At 40.0% G+C, this 13,438-nt stretch overlaps 1 protein-coding gene across 2 annotated transcripts in view; it reads right to left on the bottom strand.

Annotated features, from left to right (window-relative positions):
* Positions 1-13,438, bottom strand: part of OTOA (otoancorin) — a 185,815-nt gene that overhangs the window by 111,231 nt on the left and 61,146 nt on the right. For both annotated transcript variants that reach the window (XM_078665134.1, XM_078665135.1), the window contains exon 7: positions 1,205-1,260. In XM_078665134.1, the coding sequence (XP_078521260.1) occupies positions 1,205-1,260 (56 nt within the window). The remainder of the gene's footprint in view (positions 1-1,204; positions 1,261-13,438) is intronic.

Genomic DNA, 13,438 nt, shown 5'->3' with positions numbered 1-13,438 from the left:
GTCATGGCCTCCTCAAACAGCTCCACATGATTGTAGGCGTTCTTTGTTGCATTCCATTTACCATCCAACCTACCCTGGGTTCTAGCCTTATATCATATCTGTGCTAGAGGAAACTTATATTATGACAAGGGCTAGTGATCACTATGCCAACTCGTTCTTTCTCCTAATCTAAGAGGTCACTGTCTTCTAGATTACTATTTTATGATTTTCAAATCATCCTCAGGAACTCCTTGTAGCAATTCATGTATACAACTACTTTTCAGTCTAAGATGACCCGTGTACTACATTTACTTCTATCTTTGTCTCTCATGACCTCAGTGCCCCTGGTCATCCACGGTGTCCCAACCAACTTTCCTATTGAATGTGAGCCATTAAAGTGATAGCTAACAAACAAATTGCACCTTGACTCAAACTAAACATTTGCCACAGTCTCTACACCAGTCTTACGATGAACAGAACTAGTGTGGTGTACATGGTTAAGAAGTATAACCCCACCATCAGTCCAGTTGTGGCCTAAAGTCAAATCAAGTTGTTTGTGTTGTTGTTCTTTCCAACCCCAACTCCTGTCTTCATTGAATTTACCCCACTACTGTTGAATGATGAAGATGGGTAAACAGGTATGAGCAATGAAGAAATGACGTCATTAATTCATTCGGAAAACTAAGTTGAAAAACAACACAGGTTTGAAAAATAAATAGCAATATGCTTATTTTTATGAACCAAATACTTGATTAATTCTTATTGCTGAATGTTTGGATTATTTCTTAATTAAACTGATACATTTAGGACAGACCAATCTCACAATAGTGTGCATGGGACAACATCCAAGCTTAGAGTAGTGCATTTATGATACTTTCAGTGTTCATGGGCCAGCAGTCGAAAACCAGTATGCACATAAAAAGTAGCAATTACACAACTAACCCAACATATTACACAGATATACTTGGAGTGGCATCAAGGAGACCTTACATCCACTTTTCATGGAAGATACCCCATTACTGTTAAATGGCACTGATACAATCACAAAATAAGTTTATATACCTGCTCAAACCTAAGGTCTTCTTTGCCATTGTTTCCACACCAACACGATTGACTTGAAATGAATGTAGTCATTGTCCCTATATATTTTTTTACTCACTTGAGGAGTTTTAACAACAACAAATTTAGTGCAAGATTAAAATACCATTTATTTCCTTTGCTGTACCTTAAGAGGTCATCTGTAGTTGTTTTCTTAGACAATGATTCATATAGAAACAGGGCCTGAAAAAGATGATTATAATGACTCATCAGGTACTATAAAGTGTTACTATGCAAAATTCAGACGTAGCAAACAACAAAACTGTCATAATAGCATTCATATTAGAATATAGCATTAACATGTGACAATTATGGCATATTCCACACAGGCACAAGGTTTTCTCCAGTGACTGCAAGACCACTGTGAGAAGAGTTTCTACTGCCATGATGGAAACAGCCCTCACAATACAATAACACATTCCCCGGAGAAGGATACAACCATCTACACCAACTATCAAGATTGAACCCCATATTATAATTGTGTAATTGCAATTGTATTTATATAGCGCTTACTACCCATGACATTAAAGCGCTTTTCGGCGAGTAGTAAACTACTCTGGTACCCAAAGTGGATTAGAGGTGGATTAGCATAGGACATTATAAGTTGTTAATTTGAGTCATTGACATGTTAGTCTGTTAGTTGGAGTGAATAGGATAAGGGGGAATAAATGAGGGAAGAGTCTAGAAAGTATTATTTGGGAAATCATAGTAGTAAAATGAAGTTTGGGATCAAAGTCAAAGGAGGGATATAAAGCACACAGTTGGAGCAACGTTGCATGCCACAGTCTAGTTCATTCTCTAAATAAATAAATATAGTTGTTCCTCCCTACAGAGTGAGTGAGTAGGGAAATACAATGACTGCATATTAAGCTGTCTAATATGAAAAGCTCAAAAGTTAGATATGTGGGCAAAGTCACTCAGGTTGATGGGTATTGGTCCCATACAATGGCACGATCCCTTTAGCCTTTCCTGAGCTCTGAATGGCCCCATAACTGCCAGGTGATACACACTGAGGAATGTGGGATGAGAATAGTAGGTGATCAAGACATACAGGTCACCAATAGGTCCACAAACACTGTGCATAGGTTAGGGTTCTCATCAGTCCCCTACCTTTTGCCTAGTGTTGTCCCAATACTGGTGGTAGGCCAGACAGTCACCAATATGTCTGAAAGGTATGTATTACCCCCAAGATAGAAAGCAAAAAGAATCATTGCCTCAGCTTCATGCATGAACTGGATGCAGTTACCACACTCCCCTTGCTGATGATGTGATCATACATAGGTACACCAGTGAAAGGGTCAGCTGAGGAGCTCATGATCAAAATAGTGTTAGGGAGTTCCTCACCATGCAATCTTGTACCATGTAAGGTTGTAGTTATGAGAACTGCATGAGCTATGACCAATGTTCAGAAGGCCTAGAAAACTTCTAACCCCCCCCATAAAGCTCATTCAAGTGTGTGGACCATATGGGACAGTGGCTTGCACAAAATCCCTAAATAAAGTAGTGGTGACACTGTGATGTAGGTGCCTATGCTCCTTTTAGAGAGGGTAGGTGTTGTTATATAGTTCCTGGGTTGCTTAAACACCAAAGCGGATTCACAAAGCTATTGCATGTGTAATTTTGTATGTTTAGCCTAAAAGCGCATATAGTTTGAAACCACTTTCGACATTCACAATAGGTGCTTTTGAAAGTGTAAGTAAAACAGCTGCCAGGGTTGAGCAGTTGCGGTTCCATGGCGTGAATGTTCCAAACGTTTGTGAACACCCACAGACATGCATGTATTTGAGAATTCACAAACTTTAACAACCCATTCTCAGTCTAGCAAAGGTGAGAGATCTACACATGACCACTGACAAAGATGCTAGCATCAAACGTAACCTTTTTTTATCACTATCCCTCAGCTGCTGATACGAACATACATCTGTAACAACCAAAATTTCACAACCCAAACATCAACACTGTCCATATAAACACTTTGAGATCATCCATCTTCCACATTTGCATCTGCTCTGCAACCTCTCAAAAAAACAACCAAACTTTCCTCTTCCAAATTACTTAAACTCCAAACCTTCTTCTTCTTAAAACTTGCCTGTAATTAATGACCATCTGATGAAAGAACAAAAGAAACACTTCCAACTCTTCCAAGTAATTGAAGATTGTGGGAAAACAATATCCTGCCTACAAAGCAACGTCATTTGTCAATCAGATTAACAACCTCATAGAGGCAGACAGATACAACCCCCTTAAACCCAAAGGATGCTTAGAGGTGTAATGCTACCATGCTTCTCTTTAATAAAATCCACGTTCTCGAGACACAACAATTGGAGAATCTATTTGTTATGGTAAGACCGGAAGCTTAAACTATGCTTGTTTGAAGCCTTACAAATAGGCATTAAACAGTTGTAAGACTAGCTCTGCCTCAACTATCACAATCTTAACCCATGTAGCTATTGTTAATATACCTCCAACAATACTTTGTTACACCATAGGATTGTCATAGTTGTTCTTGGGATCAATGGTTCTGGACCTCTTTTTAGCGCCCTCTCTTATTGATTCTGTTGATATACCTCCACCATACTGTTTCACATATGACAACAGCAACTAATGAACACCCTCCCTGTGGAACTCAGTCACCCTCTCTCTTCCAAACAACAAGCAACACACAAAACTGGAGGGACACCAAACCTCAGATAAAAAACTGAAGAAAGCAAAGTCTTTCATCCCAGTCGCATGAAATAATACTTCCTTTGGATTATAACGCCTGTTATTGACCTCCAAAGCCTGCACATGAGAAACCCTTCAGTAAGAAATCAGACACAACACATTTGCCAACTTACTAATCAACTGACGCAAGTAGAAAAACCTATTTGATGGACAAACTAAAAGATAACTCAAAAAGAGCTATACTTTGACTTAGGCGGCCTGCGTAACCTAATGTCATTTTTAACTCCATAAATCAAAGTATCTCCACCAATAGGCTTTCCTTCAGTCAATTTGGGCCATCCTCCATTGTCTACCTGTAGCAATGATTGGTTCTATAACATAACCTTTTTCTTAAATAACTTTGTTAAGAAATAAGCCAACTCTACTCAGGAAGCCTCTAATGCACCCATACCTTTTTCTGTGCAAGAACGCACCAAGACCTCAAAAGCCACTCTATATCTCTTCCTTCTACCTAGACCACAGGGATCCCCTGATAGCCTCACACATTATCCTGCAAAAGTCCCTCAAACTCTCTAGCTTTCCTAAACTCTTCCAAAAAAGAAGGTCCTGGACCCTGTACTCCACCAAAAGGTGTTCCTCTCCTTCATAGGCAAGTGCATAAACGACGCGTTTCGCCATTACGGCTTGCTCACGCTCGTAAAACAATGCAATCCACCATATTTAAATACACTTCACAGCGGGTCATTCGTGTATCACCCAACCCAGTGAAACAATGTATGCAACTGTGGCGGCCATATTTGAATATTAATACATGCTCAAGTTCTGATACAATCAATGACATATCTATTTGAAATCAGATCGTACTTTGATACATCCTCTGTGTAAAATACATTTTGTGGATTTTATCTGGGTCAACTATAATGAAAGTATCATTTCAACAAAAAATACATTCAAACGGGGCATTGGCAAATAAAATTAACCAAAAATTTTGCAATAATAACTTCACGTTATATAAGCTATTGCCACATGCTAAAACCACATTTGTAACTGCGGTATGTGAACACGAGCCATGTTATCTTAGTTGATCCCTCATTTGTCAGTGTGGGTTGCGTTTAGTTATACGCACACCGATAGGCTCCGAGTATTCGATGTGTCAACCGGCATTCTAATGAAGTTGTATACAAAGAGCACTATCAGAACAATTCCGCCCAAGTGGGCCATGATTATTGCTACGCTCATTCCATTGCCATATGTACAAGAAATCATATCTCATCCATGCCCCAGTGGGCTAGCCTCCTACACAAAATTAAATTCATGTGTCCATGTTAACCTCAATACACAATAAAATGTTCATAAATGCTTCCAAGATGTCTTGACGTAATAGCCATCCATTAGTTAGCTCCAACAGTTGCAAATAAGAAGTGCACCCATCTGTGAATACAAATATTAAAATCCATAAAAACAACAGACTACTATGCAGAACTAATATTGTACATTCTTAATTATACAAAGGAATAGCTAATTCCTCACTTAAATTAAGTCCTTTTGGGGCAAGAGTATCCAGGTCGATGATATAACAGGACTCCAACTTTCTCAAGGATATCTCCCGATTTCACCCCTCACACCCAGGGAAACTGAATCGATGACCACGATGCGTACCAACTTGTCATCTTGCATATGCTTATCATAAAAAGTGGCGAGCTATCGTGTATTGTCTGTTATTATTCCGATTCGCACGTAAATGTTCTAACACCCGTTCTTCGCTTCATGTTTCGGGCTGCCTATGTATCTATCACAGGGACAAATCAGGACATATATGCTGTATGGTGTTGTACAAGTAAGTCTCTTCCTGATAACAAACTCCCTTTTGGAGTTTGGTACTGTGAGTTTCTTACAATCAAAGCTGTTCTTACAAGCTTTACACTTATGACAGCACCTAAAGCCAGGTATCTCTTCCATAGTACCACTATCCTGTTTAGTAACATGGTTATGACTTAGTTCGTCCCTCAGAGATCTTCCTTTCCTGAAAGTAATCTGTGGATTACTATTTAGATTTTGTTTGAGATGGTCATCTGTCATTATAACATGCTAATGTTTTTTGAAAATTTTTCTGACATCACTCGCTTGCCCTGAGAAGGTAGTAATGAACCTGATATTTTCTGTTCACTCCTCTTCCTTACTTGGATGTAATAATTAATTCTGAGTTTTCAACTCAACTCTGGAGATAGCTTCAGCAATAGTTTTTTTACTGTACCCTCTATCCAAGAATCTCTGACACATGACCGCTTCCTCACTTTTGTAAACTGCCCTGGTACTACAGTTCCTTTTGGCATGCAGTAATTCCCCATAGGGGATACTGTGTATCAAATTAAGTGGATGGCTACTGTTTGCACTAAGAATACTGTTGCCTGCTGTACTCTTGCGGAACAGTTTGGTCGTCAGTTGGTTGTTCTTGACCTCTAATAGCATATCCAAAAATTCCATCTTGTCCTTGCTGATATGTTCCATGAACTGTAACTTCAGACCATTCATGTTAAGTTTGTTAATAAAGACTCTCACAGCTGCCTCATCTCCGCACCAAATAAAAAAGATATTGTCTATATAACGCAGCCACAGGGCCACGTTGTTGAACTCTACCATTTCGGTGACAACCTGCTCCTCCCACCAGCCCATGAATAAATTTGCGTAGCTGGGGGCGAAGCAGGTTCCCATTGCCGTGCCCTGTGACTGCTTATATAAGGTGTCATCAAAGATGAAAAATTTGTTCTTAGGACAGATCTCTATCATAGATATGATCATTTGTTAGTGATGGAACAAGGAAATTGACCTGGTTTTGAGGAAGTGTTTAATGGCAGAGAATCCCTGGTCATGTTGAATACTGGTGTAGAGGCTACGGACGTCTAGGGAAACTAGGATGCAATTAGTTTCCCAATGAATTCCATCGATTATTGTCGAAAAATGAGTCGTGTCTCTCAAATAAGATGGTAAAGAGACTACATAAGGTCTTAAAAAATAATCAATAAATTTGGATGTATTTTCCAATAGTGATCCTATAGAGGACACTATTGGTCGTCCTGGAGGATTGCACACATCATTGTACAATTTGGGTAGTAAATATAGGACAGGGATTCTTGCATGCGCACAATACAGGTAATTATATTCCTCCCATTCCATTAACCCTCTGTCTCTCCACTCAACAAGTGTTTCTCTGTACATGGTATTTGCCTTAAGTACATCAGCCATATCTGTCTTACAATAACAGGTGATGTCATTTAGTTGTCTAAGCCCTTCCTCCAAATATTTACATTTGTCTAAGACAACCACATTGCCCCCTTAATCAGATTGTGGAATGACAATACATATATATATATATATGAGTGTGGTTGGTGTTTCACACCTGAGCTGTCATATATATATATATATATATATATATATATATATATACACATATATATATATATATATATATATATATATATATATATATATAAAACCTACTGGCAGTTGCCAGTAGGTAGTTATAGTTAGGACCTACTTTCCATAGAAAATCTACAACATTCTATTTGGAATAACTTTGGCGCTGGTGGCGAATCTTCGCAAATTTCTCCAAGAAAATGGCCTGCTCCGCTCCTTTCCTGAAAGTTTGGGGGTGATTCGTCAAGTGGGGGCAGAGAAAAAAGGGGGTTCCAAAACGTGTTTTTCCCATGCAATTTTCCATAGGGACCTTTAGCCAGGGCTACAGCCCGAACGGCTGAACGGAATTACACTAAATTTGGCAGAGGGGTAGAGTTCGGTTTGCAGATTGTGCTTTTTGTTAAATGGTGTAATTCCGTTCAAGAGTTCCTGATAAAATCAAAAGAAAAATCATAGCGAAATCTAGAGACAAAGTACTGCAAGCGTACCGAAATCCGTACAATTACGAGCACGAGCTGCATGCTGATTGGATGTCAACTGTCTGTCAACACTCCAAACCAGGTAGTGTTGGCAGCCATCTTGTGACTCGGTTGCACCGAGTCAGAAGAAAGCATTAAAACGAAGTTGAAAAATAAGGAAAGGGGGCAGGGTAGAAACATGTTGACCCTCTAGGCCTGCTCAGGGGGTCCCACATGGATCTTTAGGCGCAAATATATATACATTTTTTAATTAAAAACATCGCGGGGTACGCGTATGGTACTCGTACGCAAACTGTTTTATTCCTAATTAGCTCCCGGGGGGGGCAAAATCCCAGGGGTAATTTTTTCTATAATAGGGGGCTTGGAAGTGTCCAACATGAAAAAAAGAATGAAAAAAAAACTAATGTCGAGGAAAGCAATGCTCCTGCTTCCTGTGTTTTATCAGGTCAATAGACTGTTCCCCATAACACAAAAGTTTATTGCAATAAATGCAATGAATTTTAATTTGGGCAAAATCAGGATCAATTTGTGGGTGTGGACTGCTTGCTGAAAATGCCGGTGCAGCAGTTGATGTGCTTGGTGCAGCAGCAGGTGGGTTGTCCTTCAACCTCCGTGTTGCAGTTCGAGCAAAGTTGTTGGGGTGTAAGTTCTTCACGTGTCGCTCCATATTTGCTGTGCCAAAGGAGTATTTTTTAGATGGATCACCCCTTGAAAGAGTTGTTTGGCAAATTTTACAGGTTACTTTTGGAGCATTAACCTTTTTTGCCCTTCTGGAAAAGTAAAAAACTGCTAAATTAGAGCTTCTTTCCTCTTCTTTGGAGGTTCTTCAGGAATGAAATATTCTTCTGAAGAATGGCTGGAAGATGAGTCCATTGCTGTTATTATGGTAAACTTCGTTCTATTTGACAAGATTCTCAGAAGAGATGCTTCTTCTTAGAAAGTCAATGTAGAATGATTATAATGGGATGGAAGTTTCAACAGTTGTAATAGGAAGTGTTATGAACCAATCAAATTTCTTCTTTTAAAGTCACATGGCTTTGCGTACGCTTACGCTGTGCTTACCGTGCTCTTACAATGCGAGTACGCATGACGTTCCACCGCGATTTGTGTAATTACTTTTAAAAGTAATATAGGATTATTGAAACTTTAAAAAAATTATTTCAGAATTATCCTAGATAATGTCTTCTGTTAGTATGTTCATTAAATACATACATATATGTTTTTAAACAATTAAAAACATTCGCGTCTTTTGCGTACGGGGCACCGTACATGACGTCACACGGAAGCTCTGATGCGACGTGTAATGTGAAAGCGTATTTGTAGCGTATGGTGAAAATGATTAGCAGTACAAACTATGGTGCGATCACTCTCTCACTGTCAAATCAGAGCACAGGGCGCGCTATGAGAATGGTTAGAAGTGGTCAGTCATTGGAGATCCAATTCAGCTGTGTGGCTTATCCACGGTATCATAACGTTACTTTTTAGCCTGTTTAAGTTTGACGTTTGCATGAAATACTATGCTATAGGCAGATATGGATCTTTAGCCAGCGCTTATCTCCATGAAGCTTGGTTATTACCATTTACATATAGGTGCCTGAGGGACGGAAAAGAAGTCTATCTAGAAGTCTAATGGCGAGGATTGCACAATAGCACCAGATCACTCCTTAATTTGTAGACACATACAATTGCATGGCTCTTGTAATGAAGATGCACCTAATTTGGACTGAGTTTTGAAAGGTACTCCGACACCTGCTATCATACCAACGTTCAGCTTACTGGAAACGGGAGTTATTTACTTTGAAATAATGCAGATTGTTGTGTGATGTTTGCAGGCATTGCTTACATGATTACAGTAACTGAGCGTGTGGTTTGCTATAAAAAAGTTGTGTTTACTCCTCTGCATGGAAAGCTGGATATTTCCATCTGGCTGTCGATTCTGACCTTGAAAGCAGAGTCAACCAAATGAGTCGTATAAGAGCGCTATTGTCTCAAAAAGAGGTCGCTCTTACATCTGCTAGAGAAACATTTGTCCTTCATGTAGCAAACACCCGCACAGAATTGCATGATTTATTAAAGACAGACGTGCTCCTGAATTTTGGGGAGTTAAGTTAGAAGCAGTGGCCTTGTGACTTCTTTTCAAACTATATTTGGTGTCTTTTTGGCATTTTTTCATTCGATTTTTTTCAGCATCTTCGGTGGATTCCGCTTCATACTCGCATTAGTTGCCGGTGTGCTTTTATTAATTTGTTTACTTAAATATGGATGCACATCCTGCAGCAGACGACAATATGTCCCAGCTGTTGCTGGTCCGCAACCGAATGCTTAGTTATTACGGAGCGCTGCCTCTGGCTACAATGAGTGCAGCTTATGGAGTATCGTTTCGATTCTCCTTTTTCACATGCTTTCAGCCTGTCTTCCATTGCCTGAGCTGCGATTTCGACTGGGCCATGGATTTGTGTCTCTGCAGTACGGTGTCTCCCAACGCGGATTATGACGAGCTGATGAGCCCCTTAGTGGTTCATGACTTGCTCTGTTCTGGTGGCGGGATTATGGCCTTAGCAGCGATACATAGAATATTGGGACGTTGGAATGTTTTAGCAGCGCTTGAGTTCTTGGCATGCAGTTACATTGAAGATGCCCCAAATTTTACTCCGATGGTGATAGAGGCTCCGGTCATTGAGGAACATGTATGTTCATTCTCACTATTGAATTGGATGGCTGAAATGTTTTCAGATGAGAACAATGACTTCCTGTTGGAGGCTACATACTATGCTTATACGCTGTTGGATTAAGACTCCTTGATTTTTCTACCTATTCTTTAATATTTAGCTACTATTTTCTATCAAACAGCGAATAATTTGTTTTGCAAACTTGAACTTGACTCTGCTTTTTAGGCTTGGACTCTGCATTCCTAATTCGCCCACGTTTATATCACGTGCTTCAATCGAGGGAGGGTGTCGTGGGCTGAGCCTTGCACTCACACCGTGTTAAGTTAGCATGGGTTTATTACAAGCTTAAACGCCATTTTTCCTTTCCTGCTCAGCTTTGCACACGACACGCACTTGTGATATTGTTTAGAGAAGGCTGAGTATTTTGCTTCACATGAGAATAATTTGGTATGCTACATTTGTAGACTGCTCTGCTAGTTTAGTGTGTATAGTGAGAGCATGGAACATCAAGGTTATCTTGGATACTGTGTCTGTTATTCAGAATGATCCTCGCACGTTCGACCCATAACACATATGCAGCTGTGGCTAGGTCTGATACTGCCACGTTTAATAATGTATTGTGGAGGCATAATTACACTCAGTTGGAGACCATTCGTATCCTGACCGTTTGTGCAGAACTCAATGTGATCCACTACTGCTGAGTACCAGAGGTATGGGTCTGCCCATGTAATCCTATGAGACCTTCTGTAGTTATAAACTAACCTGCTAGGTAGGGAGGGTGAAATGTAGGTATATTTTAAATGTGTTTACCTTTAGCATTATAGGATGCTGTTTCCCTTTGTATGTTATGGAATAGTAACAATGCCGACAACCTTGTTTCTGATAATATGTTTGGTTGTATTATCTAAGGTACTATACATGAGATTACGGCGTTAGAAATAAACATTTCAAACTTGCACGTGTCTTTATTTACTCCTTGTTTTGGACTGGTGTAAGACTATAACGAAAGAGTGCTCTTGTTCTCCACCTTACTTGAGGTAATCTAAGTCGCATGTTCTGGGTTGACTAGTCATTGATGTTTTTGCTATAGGACGAAGAACCAACGAGTCACTGATTGCTAGTCTGGTAGGGGGTTTGTGTACTAAGGTGAGTTTTGGTACACTGTAATTCACTGAGGTCCTAAGTCTTTATGCACAGTTCTGTGTAGGAGCAGAATTCCTGGAACAGTAGTTACAACAAAAAGGCTTGATAAAGGGTGTGCACTTTGAATATAAATATAAAATAGAAGAATAGTTGATAATCACAGCTAAGGAATGCAGCAAGTAGATGTGTGTAGGTGTGGATGATGTTTTGATTGAGTGGAAGATGAAAAACGTGAAAAATAAGAAAGGCTGGAGCGACGCAAACTACCCACTGCATTGTCAGTGAAGTGGATCTTTGGATTTCCAGCTCATTACACAGATAGGGTGTTGGATTCCGCAGTGGGAGCAAGAGAAGCGAGTACCACATCTAAGGAAAAAAGCTAGTGCATAAAGTACACACAGTTGGGCAGATTTGCTCTTTATTTACTCTTTAAATTATTCACTTACACAGTCAATCACAGTAGTAGTAAATCCTCCATCCAGACACTTCTACATCCACTCAGCCTTCAATGCAGATTCCTATATATATAATAATTATATAAATAACAAACCAAACCACATTTACTGGATGATGTCATCAGTGATGTCATTTGAGATGTCATCAGTGATGTCACTGACCATGTCATAAATGATGTAATATGTGACATCATCAGCAATGGATTGCGGGCGCGCGAGTTATACTTAGTACAACTAACTATAATGGAGGAATTTCAATGGTTTTGTATGAGTAAAATGTCCAGCTAACTATAACACCCCTGAAACTATGTTTTTTCAGTAAATATATATATATATATATATATCACCAAAGTTTCTTCGTACAAGGGAGCACATGACCCAACAGGGCAGCCTCGGCAACACGGGAATGAAGTATCCCGCTACATTACAACCAGCACTATTTACAAAATAGCCGAGGCACCGGTAGCATGAAAAGCAGCCATTTATTATACATTTGGGCGGCAACATTGTGTCATTGGTCTTCATTGGTCTGACGCGTTTCAGCTATGTAGCCTTAATCATAGACCCTCCTTCCGTAGTTTGTAAAATACTCACAGTCCCACAATGCATTCTTGCGGTAAGTACCACTCCTGCAAAATGCTTGCTTTCACAGATTCAATTGCTGCATTGTTCATGCTGCATCAATACCTTTGCAACAGTCGTTTTTCATCATTGCAAGAGGTGAACAAATATCCCTCTTGCATCCCTTGCTCCTCTCCATTCAGATCAAGTGACGATTTTGGAAATCCAGGATTTGAAGCGGGTCAGTCTCTCGTCAATATTATCACCAACGTTTCTTCGTACAAGGGAGCACATGACCCAATAGGGCAGCCTCGGCAACACGGGAACAAAATATCCCGCTACATTTCAACCAGCACTATTCACAAAATAGCCGAAGCACCGATAGGATGAAAAGCAGCCATTTATTATGCATTTGGGCGGCAACATTGTGTCATTGGTCTTCATTGGTCTGACGCGTTTCAGCTATGTACCCTTAATCATCGACCCTCCTTCCGTAGTTTGTAAAATACTCACAGTCCCACAATGCATTCTTGCGGTAAGTACCACTCCTGGCAAAAGGCTTGCTTTCACAGATTCAATTGCTGCATTGTTCATGCTGCCACAATACCTTTGCAACAGTTGTTTTTCATCATTACAAGAGGTGAACAAATATCCCTCTTGCATCCCTTGCTCCTCTCCATTCAGATCAAGTGACGTTTTCGGAAATCCAGGATTTAAAGCGGGTCAGTCTCCCGTCAATTTTATCACCAAAGTGTCTTCGTACAAGGGAGCATATGACCCAACAGAGCAGCCTCGGAAACACGGGAACGAAGTATCCCACTACATTACAACCAGCACTATTCACAAATTAGCCGAAGCACCGGTAGGATAAAAAGCAGCCATTTATTATGCATTTGGACGGCAACATTGTGTCATTGGTCTTCATTGGTCTGACGCGTTTCAGCTATGTAGCCTTAATCATAGACCCTCCTTCCGT

This window comes from Lissotriton helveticus, chromosome 10 (genome assembly GCF_964261635.1).
Source record: "Lissotriton helveticus chromosome 10, aLisHel1.1, whole genome shotgun sequence".
Classification (NCBI taxonomy): Eukaryota; Metazoa; Chordata; class Amphibia; order Caudata; family Salamandridae; genus Lissotriton; species Lissotriton helveticus.
The sequence above is the reverse complement of the archived record's forward strand: the minus strand, read 5'-3'. Positions and strand labels throughout refer to the sequence as shown.